We start from the raw sequence: 27016 nt of genomic DNA, 5'->3' as shown, positions 1-27016 counted from the left end.
AAAAGGTCTTTGTTCTGCAACTGTTAACGGTATCAAGCACCTGTGTTGGACTGATAAGGGCGACGAACAAGCTCTCATTGAGAAAAAGGTGCCACGAACAACCTTGACCGAACGTAATACTTCTCGGTAAAGGGGGGTCAGTCACTCAGGGTTATAACTGTGAATTACATGTAATACAGCTCATTTGACTTATTGCCACGAAGCGTGCACGAACGAGCGACCATGGCTTCTAGCAAACCCGTTTCTGGGCCTACAGGGAATGATAATCTGTGGGAGATTCTGGTAACACATTATTTTTCATACTTACAGCAAATATATGATAAAAGATGATTACGAATAATGAAAATTAAAATAACATAGAAAATAAAAAGGAGGGTTCATATAGGTATGTTTAAAGTTTATTTTCTATTGTTTTTCATTTTGCATATGTGGATTATTAATTATAAAATGTATGTATAAGTTATAATGGAAACTGAATATGATATGTGACTGTCAGTAATTTACGAATGAATAAGGAAGAAACATAATTTGGTTAAAAAAATTTTTTTTTAATGCTTCTATAGGAACTCAGGAGAGCCCCAGGGGGAGAATTATTGACAAGAAAATTTAATTATTGGATTGTGATTGGACAAGACAATTGTATGAGATGTCGACAATTACTGACTGACTGTAAAGTGAACTTTGTAATGGGAGACTTATGCCAGGAATGTTTTTTCAAGAATGCATTCATTATGTGGGTAAATGATTTTGATGAGATAGAATATATTGTTGAATCTTATGAATTGATGACTGGATTGCATGTAGACATTCTGGGAAAAATTAAACAGAATTTAAAACCTTTTAATCAAAAGGATTTGTTTAACGACTTAGATGCTCATAAAGGTTGGGAGATGGAAAGTCAGATTTTTGTGCACTGTTTGCATAGTAAATTCACCGCGGAAATGATAAAAGTAGTCAAGTTTGACGAATTGCTTTTTGTCTTAGGCGGAGAAATTTGTGGAATTCCTGGAGAAGGAGGGTCTAACTCCGACTCAGCCAATGCAGTCAAAACAGACTCAGACCAGCACACCCTTACGCCCTGGGGAGACGAATATCAAACAAGCGGCTCGCTCACTCCAGGTCTGTCTGGAGTGTCAGATTCCCTGTCTTGGCTTTTGCAATGAATGTCAAAGGTCGGGAAGGAGCCGTACGTTTGTGTGTCAAGATCCTTGGGGGCGTCTTATAGGAGCATGTGCACATGAGGTTACAAATGGAAGACTTTTGAGAACAAGATTTGGTCGTTACCTTACAGTTGTTAAACAGCACACAAAGATCTGGCCACCTGCTAACGCATCTAAGGGACAGGTGATAAATAAAGTGCAAATGAAACGTAAATATGATCGAATTTGGATTAAAAACTATATGGATGTGCATCATACCAATTTGCTGATGAAAGATGGCACTGTGTATATTTCTCTGGAAAAATATAACAAGTTTAAAGGTCGAATTGAACCATACCTTAGCCTGAAAATGTTGGGATGAAACCAAGTCAGCTTGAAATTGCAAAGCAGTGGGTGTTGTTATAGAGGATGATTTTGCAATTAAAACTGCCTTGATTAATGCTTGATTTGCTTTGTAGTGATGTAACCTAAATAGTAATAATGCTGTTGCTAAGATAGATGTATGTAACCCTGTTAGTTATGGTGAACAAGATATGTACTGTGTGATTTTAATATTATTAAGAAAATTACTTACTTGCATGAAATGTATGTGTTAACTGATTTAGAGTAGAAAGTACTTATGTATTAGAAATAGTTTTATGATGTACTAGATAAAGTATATTTTGCAGACGATTAAGAGAAGAAAGCAGAGGAAGAGAAAGCGGAGGCGACGTGAGAGATTACGACGTAAGCAGCTAAGAGCTATGTCTAGGAAGTTGGCAGAACTCCAATTGATGATGTCAGGAGAGGTCCTGGAACCTGCATTCCGACGCTTGCATATAAAAGACTGAGAGAGAGACTGAAGACTTCGGATTCTGAATAGCGCAGTTTCCCTCGACGACTGAATAACCAGCTGATTGTTGAAACTTATTATTATTGTAACCTAACTTTAACTTTGATATAACGCTTGTTAACTTTAATAAAAATTATATTATATTATTGGCAAGTTATTGTCTGAATAATTATTAAAGGACCTTAAGCGAGAACTGACCACAGGAAAGTCTGCTGAACTAATTGTAAGTATTTTGAATGCTTATATTATTGTCCAGACTCGACTTTCCTTACCTACCTGAGAATAAAGGATAAACAGGTAAAAGGTGTAAAGGATATTTGAGACACCATAAAACATTACAAACTGACTTTCTGACATTTACACACACACACGCACACAAAGACCGAGGCCCAAAGCGCGGAAGACGCAAAGGACGGAAGAATGCCCATATATGGAACACAATGACATCACCGGAGGCCACAATGAGTGTGGCAATAACTCATCCAGTTCCTCTGGAAAACTACCAGACAAATGCATAAGGGACAATGTAACCCCGTCCCGTATATACAAGACTGCTTTTTAACTTTGTGTCGTGTACCTCCCTGGAGAGAAATTAGTTATCTACCGGTTCAGTTTTCTAACTGAAATTCTTTTTTGCTCGATTTGCGCTGTTGTATTATTTTAACTTTAATAGCTCGGATGAGAACAAGTTATTTTTTACATCTATTGCTTGAACTGCTTACATGGTAAAAATCCTTTGTAATTCTCCACTCACAGGACTGCCCTCATGAGATTGGATGAGCTGAAGTATTTTAACCTGTAACCTTTTGATATTTTGCTACAAATATTAATCATTGTGTAACCAGAATTTTATCTTTTGTTTAAATAAACATTTTTTTTTTATAAAGACAAATACTGTTCAGTTTTTTACTTCAGTTTACAAAGACAGTTCTAATAAGTAATAGGAAGAGCATTATAGTGTAACTTGCAAGACAAGGACAACGGAAGTATCCAGGAACGATTGTTATTGGTTCACATGTGTAGGGACACACCTAGATTTATTTGTACAGGCTAAGCGATACTTGGGGCCATTCAGGACCTGAGAGCAGTACCAACTCTCACCACAGCTTACAAATGCAGGGCTGCGTGTACAGCAATCGCTCGTGTGTGGTGCGTCCAGCACAAAATACATCCGAAGGTTTTGTCAGCTGGCAACAAAAATTGAGTCACGCAAGCAAATGCATGGTGAGGTAGCTGTGTTATTCAGAAAGCCACACTGTGCCAAACTGAACAGATTCTGTAATTCCTGTCACAAAACAGGCCATACAGAGGAAAAGTGCTGGTCACTGGGCAGTGGCAGACCTCCACCCTATTTCATAAAACGCAGACGATCACACTCTGACACAAGCCAACAAAAAACAAGAACTAATCACCGCATTTATTTGTTTTTCAAATTTGAGGTTCTGATCCCAGAGAACACCAAAGTTCTTAATGCAAGATGAAGTTGGATAAAGATAATCCAGATCAATGTTACTGCTATTATAGTTTTGGATTCATTCAAAAATAAGACATTTTGAGAGAACCACATTTTTACTTATAGGCATTCAAAAAGAGATTTCAGAGCATTATCTTTGTTGCCTTTCAGAGGCAAATAAATTTGTGTATCATCTGCATAGCAGTGAAATGATACACCATGCTTTCTGAAAATGGAGCCCAGAGGAAGCAAATACAGGGAAAAAAGAATGGGTGCGAGAATAGACCCCTGTGGCACTCCACAGGAGAGTTGGGCTGGCGAGGAAGAAAAATGACCCAGTTTGACAGAGAAACTTCTATTTGTTAAATAAGATCTAAACCAACTGAGGACAGTTCCCTGGATGCCCACAAAATATTCTAGTCGGTGTATAAGAGAGTTTTATGATCAACTGTATCAAAGGCCGAGGTTAAGTCTAACAGTATTAGGATCACAGGGTCACCAGAGTCAGTCGCTAACAATATATCATTAGAAACTAGGGGTGTAACAGTACGTGTATTCGTACCGGACCGTTTCGGTACAGCACTTTCGGTACGGTTCACATGTGCACCGAATGCACTCTTTCACGTAAATTAGGCTAGTTTTGTGTGCGGAACATAGGTCAATTCCGAGTTTCCACACGAACATATTAAGTGTCGGAAGTCTCCGCGTTGCACTGATTAAATCTGATTAATCGTTTTTGTGATTCAAATACATGTAAAATATTACCATAACATCTGTCTTCCTGTGTGCGGAAATTTGTTTATGTTGCTGTGACAACGAAACGCGTGCACACGCGCCTGTGTTAAGAGCGCTTGTAGCTCCGTGCGCGCTGATGCGCTCATCTGTGGACATTTCCGAATGCCTTTCTGTTAAAAGCGGGCTTTCCACACAAACAAACGTACATGTGTCATTAGTATGAGAAAAAAAATAGGATTTTAACTCTGGTCGGGCTCGGACATAAATATCGCATAAATAAAGATCACCACAAACACGGCACGCTCGCTTTAGCCCAGCCTCTCGCTAGCTAGCGTCATGGCCAATATTGGTTTGAGAGTATTTTATTTAGTGGAGAACTTTGCAGCAGTATTTTATTTCTTATTCTTTTTTTTATTTTATATATTTTCTATTTATTAGCCTATATTTTATTAAAAAAGTGTGTTTAAAAAAGTGTAAACAAATTGTTTAAAAAAGTTTATAGGAAACAACCAGCAGTTTAATGTTTTGCAGAAAATGAACCGAACCGTGACTTTAAAACCGAGGTATGTACCGAACCGTGATTTTTGCGTACCGTTACACCCCTATTAGAAACCCTTAATAAAGCAAACTCGGTGCTGTGAGGAGGCTTAAACCCAGACTGGAAAGTTTCAAGAACTTGATTTTAGCTGAGAAAAGACTGGAGTTGATTGAGAACTGTTTTCTCCAATGCTTTTGTAATAAAAGGAAGGGTCGAAATAGGTAGAAAGTTATTAAAATCCCTATCATCAAGTGAAGGTTTCTTGAGAAGAGGTGTAACAGTAGCTTGTTTTAGGATATCAGGGATAGTCCCTGTGCTCAAGCATTTATTCAGAAAAGACACCAAACATGTTCCAACCGTATCAAAAATTTGTTTCAATATACGAGTAGAAAGAACATCAAGAGCAGAAGGAAGGTTTCAAATGATCAATAATTTCTCTGAGCGACAGAAGTGAAGCTGGGTCAAAGATTCTCCATATGGATGAAAAACAACCCAGTTCAGGTGAGACATTAGCAGAATGTCTCATGTCTAAATTAAATTCCTCTTCTTACTGTAACCGCACATACACTTAAACAGTGGAGCATTGGCGCTTGCAACGCCAAGGTCATGAGTTCGATTCCCAGGGAAAGCAAGAACTGATTAGAATGTAAATGTGTACCTTGAAATGCAATGTAAGTCGCTCTGGATAAAAGTGTCTGCCAAATGCATAAATGTAAATACACTGAATTGTTTCCTTATTGGAACGTTATACATCAGATGTATGTACTCTACTAAGTATTTAATTTTTGCTTTTGGCTATTTTTGCATCTTTGTTTTTTGCCATCTTACAGTAACACCATGGGCTTTTCATTTACTTTTCATTTGAGACATTCTTAGTTTTTTTTTTTTTTAGGTCTTTACTGTTAATTACATCAACAATTGATTGAAGTTCATCAAGTTTCTAAATTTGGTTTCACTAAATATTTTGTTGATGCTCCTACTATCAGAGAAGGTTTAAAAACAACAGTTGTCGATTTTCTTTAAGGCAATTTATTTATGTTTCATGTAACAGTACTAGAGATTCTAAACCTTTTCTTTTTGACACAATTTCCATGTTTGCCCCTTTAAAGACACGGGAACCCCGAATCTCAAATCATTTACTACAGTTTCCTGATAGTCAACTGGTTTTATTTGGTCACCTCATATCCACCGCATTCTTTTCCCATTTTCCTTTTTGTTTTCTACACCTTGTCACAGTCATTATGTAAACATTCATTATATGCAATCATCTCATTATTCATTCAAAATATGCCATCTCTGTTGTCATCAGAGATCGAGTTATTATGTGGAATACTATGGTGCCTAACAACTTAACTCTGCAAGTCATTTTCTCTACTTGAAGGTAAAGGCAACTTCACTGTGGGACATGAACAGCAGAGAGTTGAAGATGCCATGAGAAGGAGCAGACCACCACAGACACTAGAGATCTTGTTCGGCTTGCCAAAGCCATCGATGGACATAAAAGAAGAAGAGTTGCTATATGGACAGAGTTCCTGACAAGTGTCTCCACATGATCATCTGACTAAGACTACACCTGATGGGAGTAGGCGTTCTTTGTGTATCTTCTCAGCATCCTTGACAATTAGCATCATTACTCTGTGCTACTATGCCAATGGAGACACTTCTTCAATGTACTCAGCCCTAAATTTTCACAAATGTACCTCACATAATTCCTGAGGTCCAATGTACCTGAGGAGGGATTCGTAGGGCGGAGCAAATATGGGCAGAACTCTTTACTGCCCTAATACTTCAGAAATCCTTTTAAAGGTTTACATGTGAATTAAACGTGGCACAATGGTCTTCATCATCACAGTATGCTAATGCCTATCTAGTGCAAGGGTTTCATCAGTATGCTGATTGAGGACTGCTGGGACACTCCAGGCACAGGATAGTTCTGTCGGGAGAGACAGAGTCCTTTGCACCTCAATGACACATCTGTACTATTTGCTTCACAGGACATGCGCTTCCAACTACATAGTGTTGTTTATTTACTAGTGTTCTAATATGTAACTTATAAACTGAATTGAACTGAAATGAATGGTGAACTTAGTAGAGATATTAAAGTATCCTAATGTACAATCTAAGTACTATTGCTTCCACATGCATTGAGGAGAATATGTGAATGTTCTTCTCCCCCTCTTGATCACTACCCATTTGCTTCATCTTTTGGTTTCCTGTCGGTCATGTTCGGCGTTGGTATTACACTCATGTTTAACAATGCTTTGCTCAGGGTATAAGAAGGAAAGGTAACTGTTGATCTGGGAGAAAGGCTTTAACCCCGCCACTCCCACACACCGGTGCGTAACCTCAAACTATGAGAAAGGCTTTTACGGCCTCTTCTGCACAACGGTCCATTATTTGTTACAATGAAGTTTTCAATACAGTATGTTGTTCCATTCTACTGTCTGAATATTTAAACACTTTCCTTTTATCACTGATGATGTTGAAAGCTAAAATGATTATAACTTTCGTTATCTAAACGTTCAGATTAAATCCTACGTTTTTTCCTAGCAGTTCTAAGACCTTTACCTTTAAAGAATAAGAGGTTAAAGAATAATAACAACTTTATTGTAGTCAGATTAATATTTGAATTATACACGTCATCCTTCAACTGCCTTTTGTTCCAATTATTGGCTCAAAATAGCAGCGTAAGCTTCCAGCCTTACATTTTCTTCTAAGAGAGTTGAAAAATAAGCAGATCTAGCAGCTTTTAAGGCTTTTCTGTGCGCAATCGTGCTCTCTCCACGAAATGCGAAACACCTCTAGTTTTGTTTTCTTCCAGTTGCGCTCCATTTTTCTGGCTGCTCTCTTAAGGGCCTGAGTGTGCTTGTTGTGCCACGGCGTTGGACTATGTTCTTTAATCTTCTTTAAGCGCAGCGGAGCAACTGTGTCTAAAGTGCTGGAAAAGAGAGAGTTAAAAGTTTCTGTTGCAATATCAAGTTCTTCTAAGCTATCCGGGATGCTGAGGAGATGAAATTGATCTGGAATAATATTAATAAAGCAATCTTTAGTGGCAGAAGTGATCGGTCTAACATATTTGTGACACGGAGTCGGCTTTGCTGCCTTGGCTAAATGAAGTTTACACAAGACTAGATAGTGATTTGAGATGTCATCGCTCTGCTGCAGAATTTCAACGGCATCAACATCTATTCCATGTGACAATATTAGATCTAGAGTATGATTATGACAATGAGTCGGTCCTGACACGTGTTGTCTAACTCCAATAGAGTTTAGCATGTCTCTAAATGCCAATCCCAATGCATCTTGTTCGTTATCTATATGTATATTAAAATCACCAACAGTTAGGACTTTATCTGCAGCCAGAGCTAACTCTGATAAGAAATCTGCAAATTCTTTGATTAAGTGGAATCTACATTGCCCATACAGGCCCGCAAACTCGGGTTTAATTTGGGTAGCCTATTTCTAGAACCTATTCCTGTGGGAGTATTACATAATAAACTAAAACAAAGTTTATCATATTTTCTGGCTAGTGTAGCCTACTTTATTTATATATATTTTTTTTTATCATAACCATAGCCTACTTTCACCCAAACTGAAATAAAAACAAGGTTAAATGGGTCAATTTCCTATAGCCTAAATATTTTTGAGTCTTCATTTTCATTTCTGACATAGCCTACTCCAGTTCTTGTTAAAACACACTAGACATGAAAATGATGTGCATTTTGGGCACTTTTTGTGTGAAATCATATTTATTTTGCAGAGTGCGCAGGACAGGAAGTCGAGCAAAAAACAGAACAAACCAAAATAAAATATTCGTTAATTTTCTAAATAAAATACACCGTGATCATGGCGGATCATATTTCCCTACACTACACCTTGAAAACATCATAATGGGCGGAGACAGGCCTGTTGAAGATTTTTTTCAGACACCTGTTTTAACATATCGCGCGATCACACGTGAATTAGCGAGATCTTGTGGGTCCTCGGCCGCAGCCGTTCCGCAACAAATCTGGACCTGCTGGGTATTGAAGGACAGCGGAGCACGGAGCACGGTTATTTTCAAACAACGTTATTTGAAAGAATTTTTTTTAACGATTTAATGGAAAATATTTATTTTAGATATATATATCAAATATTATAAAAGATACGAATTATGTCTTGTCCTATTAACAAAATACAATATACTAGCCTATAATATGAATAGTTTTTTAAACGTTAAAATTATACTTTATACATTTGTTTTGTTGTGTCAAATTATTACAAATATAAATTTAACAAAGCTTAAAAAAATGAAAACAAAGCTTGAGTGTTTGAACATTTGATTTAATTGAAAAGCATGTTTAGACCATACACAACATAATTCTATGATGGACTGAAAAAACAAAAATGATTAATTTAAATAAAATGTGTTTTTTTCCCTCTGAAATAGCAAAAGCATCACACACTGAGCTGTACCAGCTCCAAATAAATAGCCTAATAGTAAATAAATAAAAATACAAAATCGAACTAAAAAATGTTTTTATATAAAACAAAATAAAACCAAAGAAAATAAATCTGGAAACATAATTCGTTAAAACATAAAACAAAATTTAGTTCGATTTTGTATTTTTATTTCATTACTATTGAATATTTGTAATCATTTGAAACAACAAATAAAGTATAATTTTAACTTTTAAAAAACTATTAATATAGACCTATAGCTAGTATATTGTATTTTGTTAATAGGACAAGACATAATTTGTATCTTTTATAACATTTGATATATCTAAAATATATATTTTCCATTAAATCGTTTTTTTAAATTATTTAAAATAACGTTGTTTGAAAATAACGTCTGGCTCCGCCCACTTCCGGCATCAGACCGTTAGGCTGGCGCTGTCGTCCTCACACTGGCGTATGGTTCTGCGGGTCTGCAGTTGGTTAGTATTGCTCTCGGGCTGTGGGCGGGACTGTGTTGCTCTATTGAGTTTCAGCGTCGAGTCTTCTGAGGTGAGGAGAGCAGTTCACGGTATTTCTCATATTTACACAACCACCAAACACACTTTATACAGTTTGATTAAGCGATAGGCTTATTTCTGTATTGTTTTCATCGATCACAGCGATAAGTTACTTGTGCGTCTTTTCTGGCGTCGTCGAGCGAGCATGAGGAGAATATGTTGAGTTCATTCAGACCTGAGCGATTTTGAGTGCTTTTGTGTGTGTTTGTGTGATTGTTTCGTCAAGTCAAAAGTCAAAGTTTAAGATCTGTGAGGGGAATTAATGTGTGAATCGATCTCGAGTGTCATACTGGAACAATGCTAAACATTGAGCCTATGATGAGCCACGTGAGACATTAAAGCAATACTAATATGAAAAGCGTTTTACTCTTGGAACAATATTGCTTTTTGGTGCTCTTTATTTTGAAGAGTGTTATGATAATTAACAGTTTCTGTTATTATTTTAATGATCTTACTACTTTATTGTGATTAATGCTGCTATCATAAGATCAAACTTGCTATATTAGATTAATTTGGACATGTGCTTCTTTAATTATGTATCTGTAGTGGTTTATGGAGATGAGTGTCATTAGTGATAGTTTTTGTGTTATTGATGTTTTATCCATGTCATATTGTGAGAAATAACAGTATTGCCTTTCAGTATAGCAGTAGTTTTATAGGCTTTTATATCCTGACTCAAATAATGTGTTTCTAACAGCAAACACTCAGAATAAAGTGAGATGATCTGCTGATGATCCTGAATGGCTTGTTGAATGAGTGTTGATAGTCTGAGGCTCATCAATATTAACAGATCTGCTGAAAACACTCTTTATTTCATGACAATAGTTCCTGTTTTCACCTCATTTATTATGCTGATGTCTCCAGATCTCCTGTAAATTGTCACTTAAAGCTAATTTCATTGGTGTCAGCAGACTGAGGGGATTTGTTGGCTACTATATGAAAGTTATATTCTGTTTACGATTTTAACTGTTTTTCTTACCATTATTTATATTTGAAATTATTTATATTCTATTAGGGCTGCAGTATCAGGATATATTTAATTCAAACAGTGAAAACAAAGCAATGTTTTATTTTTATGTTTTATGATTCAGTATCTTTTATTAAATAAACCTAATGTAGGATAACCTGAAACCCTGTGGTTTACACTGATGTTAAAATAACACTTCTTATGCTACAGTAAAACACTAATGTTCACTTTCAGAAGTTATAAGGATGTTTTCTTGTCATAAAAAGAATGTGAAACACATGTAGGTTAGGCTATATAATTTTTAAATATATTTTAAAGATAATTTAAGTTTATTTTACACACTTTAAGCATTATCGTATCGAATATCGCATTATTTAAGGAGTTATCGCATATCGCATTTTTCTTCAATATCGCACAGCCCTATATTCTATCTACTATATTTCTAGATAACTGTATTTTAATGAAGAAGCAGAATAATGTTAGGATTAGCAATACAAATAATGAATGAATTGGCATCAGTTACTGTACGGTGAATAGATAGACAGACATAAATGCTTAGAAGTGTAATTTATTATAAAAACAAAACTCAGTAATTTATATTTTTGGCAGATCAGCTTATCCCACATCATCAGTTAAGCTCCTCCCACGCTGGAATTTATCATCAGTGAAGCTCCTCCCACTGCAATCACATCATCAGTGAAGCTCCTCCCACTGCAATCACAACATCAGTTAAGCTCCTCCCACTGCAATCACATCATCAGTGAAGCTCCTCCCACTGCATTTCTCCAATAAATGCTGTTAACCCTTCAAAGTCGATTGACGCTCTAGAGCGTCAAAGTGCGCACCCCTGACATATCTATTAATAACTTTGGAATGGATTAAGGTATTAACTTACTTTTTTTTTTATGAAAAAGCTGACATTCGTCTGCATAGACAGTGTTGACTTTCGCGAATGATAAGCCTTCCGTATTTTAGTGCAAATCTATAGCATTTTACCGCAAAACAAGGAAATTGTACTTTATTCTATCTAATGATATAAAATGCTGTTGGTGTGTGTGAACCAATCACAGATCTGTGTGTGAACCAATCACAGACCAAAAACAAAAAATGACGTTGTCAGATGGGCCAGGAACGTAAAAAAGGGGAGGGGTTTGAAATCAATTCCACCTGTGATAGCCGGATTGTTTGCTGACGCAACTTTTTTATACACGGTCTTTGGACGCGCATATTTGGAGATATATCAGATACGCTTATTTGTACTTGGCAAGATTATTTTCAAAGAAAACATGGCACAACGAAGATTCTCTGCCGAGCAAGTTGCTGAAATGCTTTTTGCCGACAGCGATGAGAGTGAGAATGGATCTGATCCAGATCGGTTTGATTCGGAGGAAGAGGATCAAATCTTGGACGGAATCGATCCATTTGAGGAGTAAGTATTATGAATGCTATATTGCTGATAATATATTGTCTAATAGCCTATATATTGTATCGTTTTTTTAGTAGAATTATTTTATTTTAGCTTTTCAGAAATAACGGAGCAGTAATCAAATAATGAGTGCCATCAAATAATGTGTGCGTTTTGGCCGCATGTAACGTTAGTCCATCTTCATTTATAAGCTATTTCGTTTACTTTGCTTGTCTATTTTATTGTAATGTTTTTTAGGGAAATTTTATTGTAGTTTTTCAGAAATAATGGTGCAGTAAGCCTTATCTAAGGCCTGTACTATTTGTCTACATGGGAGGGGGTTTGGTTGGTTTAGACATTGTATTTACTCTGTGCATTTTATTGTAATGTTTTTTAGGTAAAATTTTATTGTAGCTTTTTATAAATAATGGTGCAGTAAGCCTTATCTAAGGCCTGTACTATGTGTCTACATGGGAGGGGGTTTGGTTGGTTTAGACATTGTATTTACTCTGTGCATACAATACTATGATGAAGGCTCCAGTAATAATTTTGTAGTTAGAAGTCCTATGACTTGGATGTAAAAAATGCACACATGATGATGACTAGCTAATCTTTATTTCATTATAAGAAAGGCTGTACAACTTTTGATATGTGGTAATCTAAACTAATGACAAAATCTGTGTGTTTTAGTCTAAATCCGGAAACCACAGAGCAGCCGAGTACATCTGCTGAACCCAGGACCCCGACCGCTCGCCCTTTTCCACCCAGCACCGCTTAGGCCTATATTTTTATACCAATATTTTTTTTCACCCAATTTTTTTTGCAGGTGTTCTAAAGCCTTTTAGGAATAAATATTTGTTGTAAAATCCTTTATTAATTTATTTTTTATATTTTTATATAATAAAAACAAAAATATTTAACTTCTGTTTTTGTATTTCTTGATGATATATCACATTAGAACACATACAAGTGTCTCAAGAAGTGTGTTGTCAATGCATCCACATTGTAGCTGAGAATCTATAGAATCCAGAAATATGTCTCTCTTCACTCTGCTATGAATATTGACCATTCCAGAAGCCAAAATGTCAACATAGTGCCAGGCGGACTTAAAACCCCTTAGACTTTGAAGGGTTAATCCCCGTCAGCTACAAGTGAAGACGAGCATGAAAGCATCAGGAAGAGCTGAAATCTGCAGAGACTGAGTTTATTAAAGAGGACAGTGAGAACACGAGTGATCCAGAACCCTGCAGAATGAAACACACTGAAGATCCTGAAGAACAAAGAGGTTGGTGTTTATTCTTCATTCATTCATGATGCTGAAGAACATTCATGTTAGAAACATTCAAGCACATCATCACATTTAGATAAACAGTTACGCTATGAAATTGTACTGAATGTTCTGGGTTTTCTTCAATTCAAGTCATCTTCATTTATATAGCGCTTTTAACAATGTAGATTGTTTCAAAGCTGCTTTACAGCGATAAACGTATAATTTAAAGGAGAACTCCGGGCAATTTTAAAGTTAATCTTGATCGTTTAACTTTGTGAGAACTGTCTATAGAAAAAGAAAACGAACCGGATTAGTGCTTGCAACACGGAGCTGCTACCGCTAATGCCCAGAGCTCCACTCAGCTAACGGCAGTTATGGGGCAATAGTGTTTTAGACGGCTAGCTGTAGTCTCGCGCTGAAGTCCCGTGGGAACTCCCGTTGTAGCCGGAAAAGGTATTGTTGACTGAAGAGTGTGAGGCTAGTTCTTCGTCTGTATACTCGGGTTAGAATAAATAAGGACGACCATCAAACTCAAAAGCCTCTTCCATGTGTTCAAAATCTTCTATATTCTCCATAGTCACGTTATGAACCATTTCTTCTTCATTTGTGAGCAACTCCGATCATCACTCTTCACACACACGACGCTCCTCCACCTGCACACTTCCCTATTTACCTTTTCCGGCTACAACGGGAGTTCCCACGTACGTGCCTAACGTCTGTGATTGGCTACATCGCTCAACGCTGCAAACATGTTACAAATAGAAACTCTGGCCTGTGCCCAATCCTGCTCCTGGCGATCGACTGTCCTCAGTGTTTCCTCTAGGATTTTTTCCAGCTGTGGTGGCACGCCTATCGATCGTGGGCGATTCCCATTGAACCTTATACCAAGAATCACGAGCACTTACACACAGGCCAGTTTCTGAGGAATTTAAAAATTAAAACCAACCATCTCCATCAAAACAAATTATGCAAGATATTTATTTGCAAAGATATAAAGTGCCACAGTAAGAGAAGGCTATATTCATAATATATGGCAAAAATACTATTATAAATTAGTTTAGTGGATAATACATTAGCAAAAGTTATTTTAGAAAAATAGTGAATGCACAATCATTTTATAAAATCTGAACATTTAGTGAGAAAACATTAAGTGGAGAACAAATAAATGGTAAAATGTTCCACCTTGCTCTTTGTATTGTTACACAAGTAGGCCTGGCCCTACATCCTTTTGATCTTTAATTTAAAAAATTGGCAAAAATCTAACCTTTCATTTAATTTTCCATTAACCTATTAAGGCTAAGTTACCTGTTCGTGGTCAGTCAATAGCCGCGTGTCCAAGTTTGTAAATGAAGACTAAATGGCAGCGTCTGATATATTTGTAGCGATTCATTTTTTACAGGAGTTTCGGCCTCTGTGCTCGCGCTGGCCGTGGAAAAGCGGCTAATGGGTGATGGCATGAAGAAGACTGTACATTTGTGATATGAACGTATGCGCATTAGTCTACTCTGTTCTGTGTTTCCTTTCTAAGCAGTTAGCCTATATTTAGGTGTTGTTTTCATCATGTTTTCATCACGCAATCATGTTTTTAATGCGCTGGTGACGCGTTCGACGGCGGCGCTGCCGATAAAGCACCTAAAAGCTGTCAAAGAACCAGCAAAAGCAATGATTATGAATATGTCAAATATAGCAAGAAGACATTTTAATTGTTGTTTATTAATAGAAATTGATGAATGAAAAGTTGATGATGCTGACTCGCGATCTTCGCATGTAGTGAATGCGCCAGAGAGAAATGCACATTTCATAGGCTACAGATAAGCAGAGAGCAGTCTGTTTTCTTTCGTTTTTAATTGTTCTGTTTAAAAGTAGAAATTTCAATATAGATATATTTTTCAGGTAACCTATGTGAAGAAGCCTACCTTATACGCTGAGTTTCGGTTAATTTATGAGACGCGCTCCAGTTCACGCAGGCGCCTCCGTGTCGTGATTATATCGTCTGCTATAATTACTTCTTATTTTTTAAATCCAGGCAATTGGTTGATGAAACATTTATTAAAATTAAGATACAATTAATACAAAACGAAATTCACTTTAAAGAAAGGCTTTGTGCCTTTTGTTTGAGGTGAAAGTTTTAAAGCAGTCTTTTAATGAAGTTTTTAAACCCAAAGCTTAGGCTACGATGAATGGCACAGCAGCGGCCGGTGCAGTCGGTGTTTGTTGTCCTCATGTGTGGCCGCGCGCAGCAGATAGGCTACTTAGTAGGCCTACGTGTAACGTACTAGGCAGGTTATAACGGAAGGAGGGGAATAACAGTGAGCTCATCAGACGTTTCCTAAAAATAAACATTGATCACGAGTCCCGCAGCTCGAGTCCGAGTCGAGTCTGAAGTCTTTCGAGGACGAGTCTAGAGTCACTGTGTGTGCGACGCACTCGACTCCGAGTCCCCATCTCTGCACACACACACACGGAACGGAGAGCGCGGCGCGCACACAGAGCGGAAAAGACCCGCTCGTGAAGTTACTAAACAAGCTGCGTGAGAGTGAATGAAACCTGATCGTTTCATTGCATATTATTGGCTTATTTCTGACTTTTTTCTCTTTCGGTCAAAAACCGAAAATGACATTTTCAGCCGATAATTTTCGCGATGCGCTGTTTGAATGCTGAATGGAGAGTGACTGAGGAGAGATAAGTTTCCATTAACTTTAACTTAACGACTTAAATATTCATTACCTCACATTAAGCTATTGAATGGCTCCAGAAACCTTGGAATATAGTGGAATAAAAACCCTTTTGGTGCTTTACAATGTTTTATGAATTTAGTGGGGCTTAACTATGACACAGAATAGCCGTGCAGCCGTGGCGGGAGGATTTTTGGTGTGGCGGCCCGCCACCACAGAATGAATGTAGCGGAAACACTGGTCCTGCACAGTTCATCTCCAACCCTAATCAAACACGCCTGAAGCAACCAATTAAGGTCTTCAGAGCACGTCAGGATCACTTGAAAATTAAAGGCAGGTGTGTTTGATTTACTGCAACAGATGAATAACAATTGATTAGTTTTTATGTTTTATTCATAGATATTTCTATTTAATTGTTTTATTCTCCCGCAGCCGGACACACAGAGTGAGTTTATTACCGCCCGCGCTCGGACATCACATCTATAGTCCCGCGCCGCACGTCTCTAGATCACGGCCCGGCCCGAGTATAGCGGCGGGAAATATCGGCTCGGGCAGAGAATCTGAGCTCTAAACAGGACAGAGTAACATGGCGGATATCGCTCATATACATTTTGTTGACGCATATGTAGCAAGGGCCCTCAACGTAGGTTGGAGCAATGGACCAGTTTCTAGGTCAGTGGAGAACAGAATATTGGCAGTAAATGAATCACAGACATCAAGTAAAGAAAGTATAACATAGTTAAGGCGGCAGGCGTGTGTTGCTTAGGCGGCCGCCAGTTCCAAAGTGCTGCGGGAAACCCTGTGTTACGCTAACACACCGGACACTATTCAGCTGTTGTTCTGTGTGCTGTTGTGGAGCTGAATAACTCGCCTTTCCAGATTAAATGTCTGTTCTTGGTCTTGGATTTTGTGAAATACATTTCTAAATAAATGCGACTTATATGTTTTTTTCCTCTTCATGACGCATTTTTTGACTGATGCGACTTATACTGCAGAGCGACTTATAGTCCAGTAATCAATTTATAAAAAGCCATGAAATTATCATAATATTTTATAGCAGTTGTCTACTTTCTGCCATTACATCAGGGCTCACTTTCATATCCTTTCAGTTTATATTTCTCTTTGAATTATTTTGATGTACTGAAAATTAAATGTACTAGTTTTTCTTTCATGTCAGACCCGATGGAAGTGAAGGAGGAGAGTGAAGAACTGAGAGAAGTGAAGGAGGAGAGTGAAGAACTGAGAGAAGTGGAGGAGGAGAGTGAAGAACTGGGAGAAGTGAAGGAGGAGAGTGAAGAACTGAGAGAAGTGAAGGAGGAGAGTGAAGAACTGAGAGAAGTGGAGGAGGAGAGTGAAGAACTGAGAGAAGTGAAGGAGGAGAGTGAAGAACTGAGAGAAGTGAAGGAGGAGAGTGAAGAACTGAGAGAAGTGAAGGAGGAGAGTGAAGAACTGAGAGAAGTGGAGGAGGAGAGTGAAGAACTGAGAGAAGTGAAGGAGGAGAGTGAAGAACTGAGAGAAGTGAAGGAGGAACATCATGTCCAACCTGGAGGAAAACCCTTGAGTCGCTCAAAGACTAAACAGACATTTTTAAAGAAAAGAAGAGCCAATAAATCTTTCACCTGCACTCAGTGTGGAAACAGTTTCACAACCAAACAACATCTTGAGCGTCACATGAGGATCCACACCGGAGAGAAGCCGTTCACATGTGATCAGTGTGGAAACGGTTTCACAACCAAACAATGTCTTGAGAGTCACATGAGGATCCACACCGGAGAGAAGCCATTCACATGTGATCAATGCGGCAAAGCATTTCTTAGGTCATCAGTGCTGAAACAACACCTTACAGTTCATATGAAGGAGAAGCCGTATTCATGTTCTGTGTGTGGAAAGAGTTTTTCATGGCTGCCATGTTTACATACACATGAGAAAACTCACACTGGTGTGAGAGAGTACATGTGCTTTGAGTGTGAGAAGACTTTTACTACAGCGGGCAATTTAAAACTGCACCAGAGAATTCACACTGGAGAAAAACCTTACAAGTGTTCACACTGTGACAAGAGATTCAGTCAGTCTTCATCTCTGAAAAGACACGAGAGGATCCACACTGGAGAGAAGCCGCACACGTGTGAACAGTGTGGGTCGAGTTTCTCTATTAAAAGTAACTTGAATCGACACATGAAGATCCATACAGTGGAGAAACCACTTAAACACAGCCTGAGATCACGGTAAGTAGTTTATTTTCATGTGCTGAGCAACAAAGTCTCTTCTGTGTAAGTTAGCCACACATCACCCTATAGCCAAATCTCTCCTCTCCACCTATAGCCGGTGTGTGCTGAGCACAGGACACTTTGTTGATTGATTGATATTGGTCGTGTTCAACCAACAGGAATGTGTAATGTGTCAGTTCAGATAAAAAATAAAATAAAATTCGCTCATGTAGTGTTGTCAAAAGACCCGGTACTTCGGTACCATTTCGGTACTAAAAAAATTAAATGGTTACGGTACCAGCTTTCCTTAAGTACCGGTAGTACCGAAGTTCAGTGGCGGCTGCTGGTCTTTCAAAAAGGGGAAGCTCATTTTCGGCCTACATCATAAAAATGGTCCAAACCTTCCATCAAAATATGTGTATCGTGATTGTCAAAACATTAGGTAATTAAACAGAATTTGATTAAGTTTAGTAAAAACATGTTACAATGTTTACATAGTACAATGACTGTAGGCTACTGATTTTATTATTGCTTGACACACAATTTCATTTCAATTCAATTTTATTCTTTTGATTTGATTCGGATCTTGATTCAATATCGATTCATTTGGATAAATATTAGGTAGCCTAACTTACATTCATTTTTTTTTCAAGAAAAAAAATCTCATCTGATGCTGTAAACATACAGAGAGCCCTGTCAGCTGGTGTTATTATTAAAGGTTAAATAACAACTCAAATTAAATATAATATCAATATGTCATACAGTGCACATATTTAGAAAAATACTCCTCTCTGTAGCTAATTTTTTCGAGCCAACTAACGTGCAATGGTTATAAATGGCTTTCTTGATCCTGAGGTAACGTTAATTAACGTACGTTAAACCTAAACGTTGTGACATTTTTCTCCAGCTGTTTTATTGACCTCTTTCCGCGTTGAAAAACACTAATTGCTCGATATTAAGTATGAGGCATATACATTTTGGTAAGTTGTACTGGATCTTTCAACATGCTGATTCGTGTTTATTTATTATTTACTAGTTGTAAAGAGTGAGAGTTGATCTGTCACGTCACATTTACAAGTGCTAAAGCGATATTTATTGTTTGAATTTCGTAATATAATTTACAGAATCGGAGAGCTGAGAATTTGCTTATCAAAAGTAACCTTCTCTTTGTTGTCTGTCAGTGTCAGTGTCCTCTTTGCTTCGCGATTTTTCCCTGCGTGAGAAAAGCGTTTTTCAGTTTACTTTTCACTGAGCTCGAATAGCTTCAGCTATGGACAGAAATTCTGTCAATCAAAAGGAGATGACAGACCCTCCAATCACTACGCAGACACAGTCCGGGCCCGGGACATAATCGCAGCATTTATCCAATGACCGTCTAGTTTCGGAGCACTGAAAAAAACTGTTCAAAGCAGCCCCATTGAAGTCAATGGACGCTCGGCTTCAACAGAAAAATGCACTGTGACGCTACGGGAATGAATGAGAAGGAAATCGAGTCAGCTGACCAGCTGCTGATTCTGAACGAACTCGTCTTCGAGATGAACGTGTTCTAAAGCATTTTTAGTCAATAAAATGTTAACAAAATAGTACATATTGTTGACATTATAGGGGAAGCCGCGCTTCCCTTGCAGTCTTAAAGAAATCGCCACTGGTTGAGTTCATTCAGACCTGAGCGATTTTGAGTGTGTGTGTTTGTGTGATTGTTTCGTCAAGTCAAAGTTTAAGATCTGTGAGGGGAATTAATGTGTGAATCGATCTCGAGTGTCATACTGGAACAATGCTAAACATTGAGCCTATGATGAGCCACGTGAGACATTAAAGCAATACTAATATGAAAAGCGTTTTACTCTTGGAACAATATTGCTTTTTGGTGCTCTTTATTTTTAAGAGTGTTATGATAATTAACAGTTTCTGTTATTATTTTAATGATCTACTTTATTGTGATTAATTCTGCTATCATAAGATCAAACTTGCTATATTTAGATTAATTTGGACATGTGCTTCTTTAATTATTTATCTGTAGTGGTTTATGAAGATGAGTGTCATTAGTGATTGTTTTTGTGTTATTGATGTTTTATCCATGTCATATTGTGAGAAATAACAGTATTGCCTTTCAGTATAGCAGTAGTTTTATAGGCTTTTATATCCTGACTCAAATAATGTGTTTCTAACAGCAAACACTCAGAATAAAGTGAGATGATCTGCTGATGATCCTGAATGGCTTGTTGAATGAGTGTTGATAGTCTGAGGCTCATCAATATTAACAGATCTGCTGAAAACACTCTTTATTTCATGACAATAGTTCCTGTTTTCACCTCATTTATTATGCTGATGTCTTCAGATCTCCTGTAAATTGTCACTTAAAGCTCATTTCATTGGTGTCAGCAGACTGAGGGGATTTGTTGGCTACTATATGTAAGTTTATTTCTGTTTACGATTTTAACTGTTTTTCTTACCATTATTTATATTTGGAATCATTTAAATTATTTATATTCTTTACTATATTTCTAGATACCTGTATTTTAATGAAGAAGCAGAATGATGTTAGGATTAGCAATAAAAATAATGAATGAACTGGCATCAGTTACTGTACGATGAATAGATAGACAGACATAAATGCTTAGTGTCATTTATTATAAAAACAAAACTCAGTAATTTCTATTTTTGATTTTGGCAGATCAGCTCCTCCCACATCATCAGTGAAGCTCCTCCCACTGCAATCACATCATCAGTGAAGCTCCTCCCACTGCAATCACATCATCAGTGAAGCTCCTCCCACTGCAATCACATCATCAGTGAAGCTCCTCCCACAGTAATTCCCCAATAAATGCTGTTAATCCCCATCAGCTACAAGTGGAGACGAGCATGAAAGCATCAGGAAGAGCTGAAATCTGCAGAGACTGAGTTTATTAAAGAGGACAGTGAGAACACGAGTGATCCAGAACCCTGCAGAATGAAACACACTGAAGATCCTGAAGAACAAAGAGGTTGGTGTTTATTCTTCATTCATTCATGATGCTGAACAACATTCATGTTAGAAACATTCAAGCTCTTCATCACATTTAGATAAACAGTTACACTATGAAATTGTACTGAATGTTCTGGGTTTTCTTCAAGTCATCTTCATTTATATTGCGCTTTTAACAGTGTAGATTGTTTCAAAGCTGCTTTACAGAGATAAACGTATAATTTAAGGTAACAGAGATTGTTTTGGCTTTATAGCGGTTCTTGAATAATGTTATTTTCCAGCTAAAGTTAGTTTTGATTGATTCCGTCAAAATGATCATTTGTTATTAAATTAGGGGCCGCTAAGACGACACCGTTCTCTCTACACAGACTTTAAACGCCAACCTTTGAGAAACGCTGATGGCGTTCACATGCGCATTAAGAATTGATTCTATAGTTATGCGCGTTTGAATATATGTGCGCATGTTTGTAATTCCCTACAAACCAAGCCTTAACCAGGGCTCAACATAAAAAAAAAATCCCCACTGGCCCCCGGGGCCAGTAGATCAGAGTTTTGCTGGCCCCTTCTATATTTTTACTGGCCCTGAAAGAAATATAAGGAAAAGCATGGGAAACCATTTCTGGCATATCAGAATGGGTGCTGAACATAATAAAACGAGGTTACTTGCTGCAGTTCGCTCGCAGACTGCCGCGCAGGGGCGGACTGGGACCAAAAAGTGGCCCTGGACTTTCTGACCCACAGCAGCCCACCACATCCCACATCATAACACATCGGCTCATTAATGTGCAGAATAATTTTTAACACTATTTATAGCATAAAAATATTACACAATACAAAAATAAATGCTATTTAAACATTTATTTTAAATAACACAACACATATTAGATAATATTTGTAAAACAAAGGGAAACAAACAGAGGAACATTAAGACACACAACAATATTAATGTAAAACTATCAAGACATTAACATTTTGAATTAACCCTCTGGAGTCTAAGGTGTTTTTGGGGTCCTTGAGATGTTTTGACATGACCTGATATTTGTATTTTTTTCAGTTGCTTATAAACATATTAATGGCAAAGGTGTAATTACACTCTATTTATCACAAACATGGCTATCATAATATGTGAGCAACATGTATGTACATGTTTGCATTTTTGAGAGAATATTATTTATGTGTGGTTATTCAAAAAACTCAAACTTAAATGTTCTGATATAAGACCACAAACGACCAACTTCACATATTCCCACAATACTTTTGACTAATGGATCTTGTCGGCTAGAGTATTTACTTCAAAATGATCTGAAAATCATCCGGGCTAATCGTTCACATTAAACAATAGATTGATTTAAATTTTGTAAGACACTTTTTGTTTGGAAAGGCAATATGCAGGTGGGCGTGAATGATCCAACAAGGTCATGCACACCTGAGAGAAGACAAAGAGCTGCTAATGCTGCATACTAATGAGCCTTAGGTGTCACTGTGGCTACAAGAAAAAATGCAAAGACAACACACACACATATATACATACATACATACATATATATATATACCGGTATATATATATATATATATATATATATATATATATTACTACAGAATTGGTTCAGAGTTGGAAACATCTTGAAAAAAGTGTATTTTCCCACAAACTGTATGCTTGCAAATTGTATAATATCCAAGGTAAACATTTCTAGTAATTGTGCAGTTAATTCTCATTCGTATTTTCAGAAAGTTTTGGATTATGTAGGCTATCCTCTCCCCAAATTTGTCACTAATAAAACACAAAAATAATTTATAGAGAAGGCTTATATTGACCTTTTAAGATTTTGTTTGCACCTTGTAAATTAGGTTTTGATGTGGCAGTAAAAGCTTTATAAATAATCTATCCAAAACGAAATGTTGTCTTTCATATTTCGTCTGTAACATATGGTCTTTTATAATATATATTAGGGCATAAATGTTAATTTGCAGTTTAATATGTTGCTTATACAAAGACTTTTTATTTCAACGTATTCAGTCGATTTTTACTCATCTCAGTAGGCAATATAGATAGTTTGCTAAAAGCGAAACTCGCGCGAGCTGTAGTAAACAGCATGCATATGCGCCGTGCATTCATTCAAACACAGAAACGCGATTCAAATTTAAAGTCTTTTGCGGTTTACAGACACCAGTTCATATCGCGATTAGAACAAAGCACTTACTGATGATCTGCAGCTGGATCCGTTGTTCGGCTACTCCAGCACGTTTGAGGTAAAATTTCCAGGATTATCACGATATTATTATTCCTCACAGCGAGTGTGTTGTCCAGCTGTTGTGGGCGTTGACTGGTTTGCATGTGTTGCTTCAGATTAGAATTTGAATAGCGCGCGCGCTGTCGATGGGCGTGTCACATTAGCAGATAATGAGCTGGCAGAAAGATAATGAGAACGGCTGATCTCTCGCTCTTAATATATAGATTACATAAACAGAGAATATTTATTTTAGTTTTGAATTAGATAATTTAAAACTACACACTTAAATGATTATAGAGATATATAGCTCATGTCTGAGTGAATAGTATTCGCTGAGTTTTGTATATGTTTACAGTAACACGCCCGCGCGTTTGCCGACCCCAGGGGGTTAACATGAATCCTCATGGCATAGGCTACTCTTAGGCTATCATGTGATATTAAACTTGCTTATTTTCTTCCAGCTTTTCATCCATAGACAATTATTTGTAATTATCTGTTCAGATAAATTCGCAGTAACGGATCAATATCTCTCTCGCTGTAAAATTAAACGTGAAAGGGGGCGTGTTTCAAGATAGACAATGGAGTAGACCAAACTAATTAACAGGGAGGGAGGGCAATACACTCACATGCACACAAAACACACTCCTTGTCGGCCGCGCACGCGCGATCAATTCACTCATCCATTAGCGTAGAAAATAAATGTAATATTATGATTTCCGTCATTTTTTAAATATATTCGTGTAGCCTTCCGAGTGGGCCGGCCCACATTGGCCAGTCCGCCCCTACGGTGAAAAGCGAAGTAATCACATCTACTTTGCGCCGAAATAGCGAAACTGCTGGGAAAAGGGGCTATAAAGACGAGTCGGGCTTTTACAGACGCTACTTTCTCGTCCCCAAAAAAGGGTGGTGGTCTCAGACTCATCCTAGACCTCAGACGTTTGAACAAGCGCTTATGAAATGCTCGTTCAAATTGCTGACAACCAATCCTCGCGCAAATTCGCCCGTGAGATTGCATGGTTTATCTCAGTGGATCTGAAAGACGCTTACTTTCAGATACAGATAGCATCCCGTCACAGGCCATTCTTGATATTCGCCTCCGAGGGTCGAGCTTATAAGTACAATGTCCTGACGTTCTGTCTGTCCCTAGCACCTCGCAGGCTCGCACGTTCACGAAGTGCATGGACACGGCGCGCGCGCGCTCGCCCCCCAACAACGGAGTATGCGAATACTGAACTACCTCGACGATTGGCTGATTTTAGCTCAATCGGAGGCAGAGCTTATAATTCACAGCCGGAATATTCAATAACCTGAAGTAACATTGACACTCTTCACGCCACTGTGTGTGACAAATTGCTGTTTTTTTTGCTGATAGCCAGTGACTGGCCAATCAACTAGCCCGACATACTCTTTTACTGGCCCCGGGCCATTGCTTATGTCGAGCCCTGCTTAACAAACTACTTGTCTTGCCTTTACATTTCGTAGGCCAGCTAGTAGTTGCTAAACCTCACTCCTCAGATCTCAACAGACGCTCTAGCGACAGACGCTAGGGGCTGCAGTCTTTTGCCTCCTTGTTAGAGCGCCTGACTCTCATGCCGGTGACCCGGGTTCGAGACCCGCACGGAGCGGGGTGAGAAGGACCCGGGTGGAGGGGTTACACATGTCTAAACAAACTACTTGTCTTGCCTATCAATTTTGATACAGAATTTTATTTTATCACTTAGGGGTAATAAGATAAGATAAGAATCACTTTATTCGCCAAATGCATCAGCAGATATGGCCATCAGTTACACACAAACTCAACACACAAACATATATGCGTATAGCTGCAAAAAGCATGCCTAAAACAATCAAATCAAATAATAAAATAGTCCAAAAATAGTGCTAGATCAGCTATTCATAAGGGAAATGGCTCTTGGAAAAAAACTATTAAGATGCCGTGAGGTCCTTGTCCTCACTGCTCTGTACCTTCTTCCTGAAGGAAGCAGCCTAAAAATGTCACTTGCTGGATGGGACTGATCAGCAGCAATTTTAGCTGCCCTCTTCCTGACTCTGGCCTCATATAGGTCATCAAGTGACCGCTGCCTCTGTCCAGTCAGCCTCTCTGCTGTGTGCACAATACGCTGTAGTCTGACCTTCGCCTGGGCTGATGCCGAGGCAAACCAAACAGTAATGGATGCTGAAAGAAGGCTTTCCACAGTGGCCCTGTAAAATCTAGACCGAACAGAGCTGGAAACGTTCAGTTTATTTAACGGTCTCAGAAAAAACATTCCACTATGAGCTCTCTTAAGAATGGAGGAACTGTTTTCCTCCCATTTCAAGTCATTTGTGATAACAGTGCCTAAAAATGTAATTGACTCCACCCTCTTCACAACAGAGCTCTTGATAGTTAGAAGTGGAAGGTAGGCGGGTGTTCTGCGAAAATCTATCACCATTTCCACAGTCTTTTGCTGATTAAGCTCCAAGTTGTTCTCATCACACCACGCAACCAATTTAGACACTTCCTGCCTGTAAGACTCGTCGTTTCCCTTAATAAGGCAGACTAATGTAGTATCGTTTGCAAATTTAATCAGCTTGATGGAACCATTATCGGAAGTGCAATCATTGGTATACAGTGAGTAGAGAAATGGTGACAGCACGCACCCCTGAGGTGCTCCAATGTTAGTAGTCTGAGGATCAGACATGTGCTGGCCAAGCCGCACATACTGTTGTCTGTCACTAAGAAAATCCATAATCCAGCGGCCGATCAGTGTCCCACCCCCATCAGTGACAGCTTCTCCCACAGTCGCTCGGGTAGAATGGTGTTAAAGGCTGAACTGAAATCTACAAACAACATCCTTACATAGCAGCCAGGAGAGTCGAGATGGTCCAGAGCATAATGCAGTCCTAAATTGACCGCATCATCTACCGAGCGGTTTGCCCTGTAAGCAAACTGTAGTTGATCAAGATAAGGAGCTGTGATGGGTTTAAGATGTGACAGAACCAACCGCTCCAGACATTTCATGACCACTGATATAAGGGCCACCGGTCTGTAGTCGTTTAGGTCCACAGCTTAGTTTTTCTTCGGCACTGGAATAATGGTTGATGACTTAAAACAACTCGGAACCCTGCATAAAACAATTGATTGATTAAAAATGTCTGTAAAAACTGGAGCTAGCTGACTAGCGCAGTACTTCAGGCTGGCAGGTGAAATCCCATCAGGGCCACTCGCTTTCCTTACATTTTGTCGGCTAAATAGCCGATACACATCCTTCTCCTCAATGTTAATATCAATGTCAACTTGATCTTGCGGGGCAATGTCTCTAAATGTGACACCCCCCGGGAGGGAAAGGATGAGGGCACGGAGATTTCTCAAATCTTGTATAAAAAACATTGAATTCATTGGCTAGTTTAGTAGATGGAGTGACTTGTTGTTTTTTATTTTTGCAGCCTGTCAAGTTCTTCAGCGACCTCCAAGCTAAAGAGGAGTCATCAATGCCAAATTGTTCCTCCATATTCACTTTGTAGGCACTTTTTGCTTTCCTAATGGCTTTATTTAACTTTTGTCTGGCAAGCCTGTATTCATCTCCATTTCCTTCTCTGTA

At 38.2% G+C, this 27016-nt stretch overlaps 3 protein-coding genes across 3 annotated transcripts in view; all 3 read left to right on the top strand.

The window, feature by feature from the left end:
* Window positions 1-6731, top strand: part of LOC307006187 (uncharacterized protein) — a 50289-nt gene extending 43558 nt beyond the window's left edge. The window contains exon 4 of the mRNA XM_079626914.1: window positions 6100-6731. Coding sequence (XP_079483040.1) covers window positions 6100-6103 — 4 coding nt within the window. The 3' untranslated portion in view covers window positions 6104-6731. The remainder of the gene's footprint in view (window positions 1-6099) is intronic.
* Window positions 6732-13227: 6496 nt separating this feature from the next.
* On the top strand, window positions 13228-18428 carry LOC307006355 (uncharacterized protein). The gene is made up of 2 exons (XM_079627243.1): window positions 13228-13372; window positions 17210-18428. Exons 1-2 carry the CDS (start codon window positions 13339-13341, stop codon window positions 18259-18261), a joined length of 1086 nt encoding a protein of 361 aa, XP_079483369.1. The 5' UTR covers window positions 13228-13338; the 3' UTR covers window positions 18262-18428.
* Window positions 18429-19899: 1471 nt separating this feature from the next.
* The window catches only part of LOC307006210 (uncharacterized protein), a 140452-nt gene continuing 133335 nt past the window's right edge, over window positions 19900-27016 (top strand). The window contains exons 1-3 of the mRNA XM_079626966.1: window positions 19900-20651; window positions 20914-21223; window positions 26862-26935. The gene's annotated coding sequence lies outside the window, so the exon portion shown is untranslated. The remainder of the gene's footprint in view (window positions 20652-20913; window positions 21224-26861; window positions 26936-27016) is intronic.

This window comes from Phoxinus phoxinus (genome assembly GCF_949152265.1).
Source record: "Phoxinus phoxinus genome assembly, chromosome: 1".
Lineage (NCBI taxonomy): Eukaryota > Metazoa > Chordata > Actinopteri > Cypriniformes > Leuciscidae > Phoxinus > Phoxinus phoxinus.
Note: the sequence above shows the minus strand (reverse complement) of the source record. Positions and strands in the feature narration are given on the sequence as shown.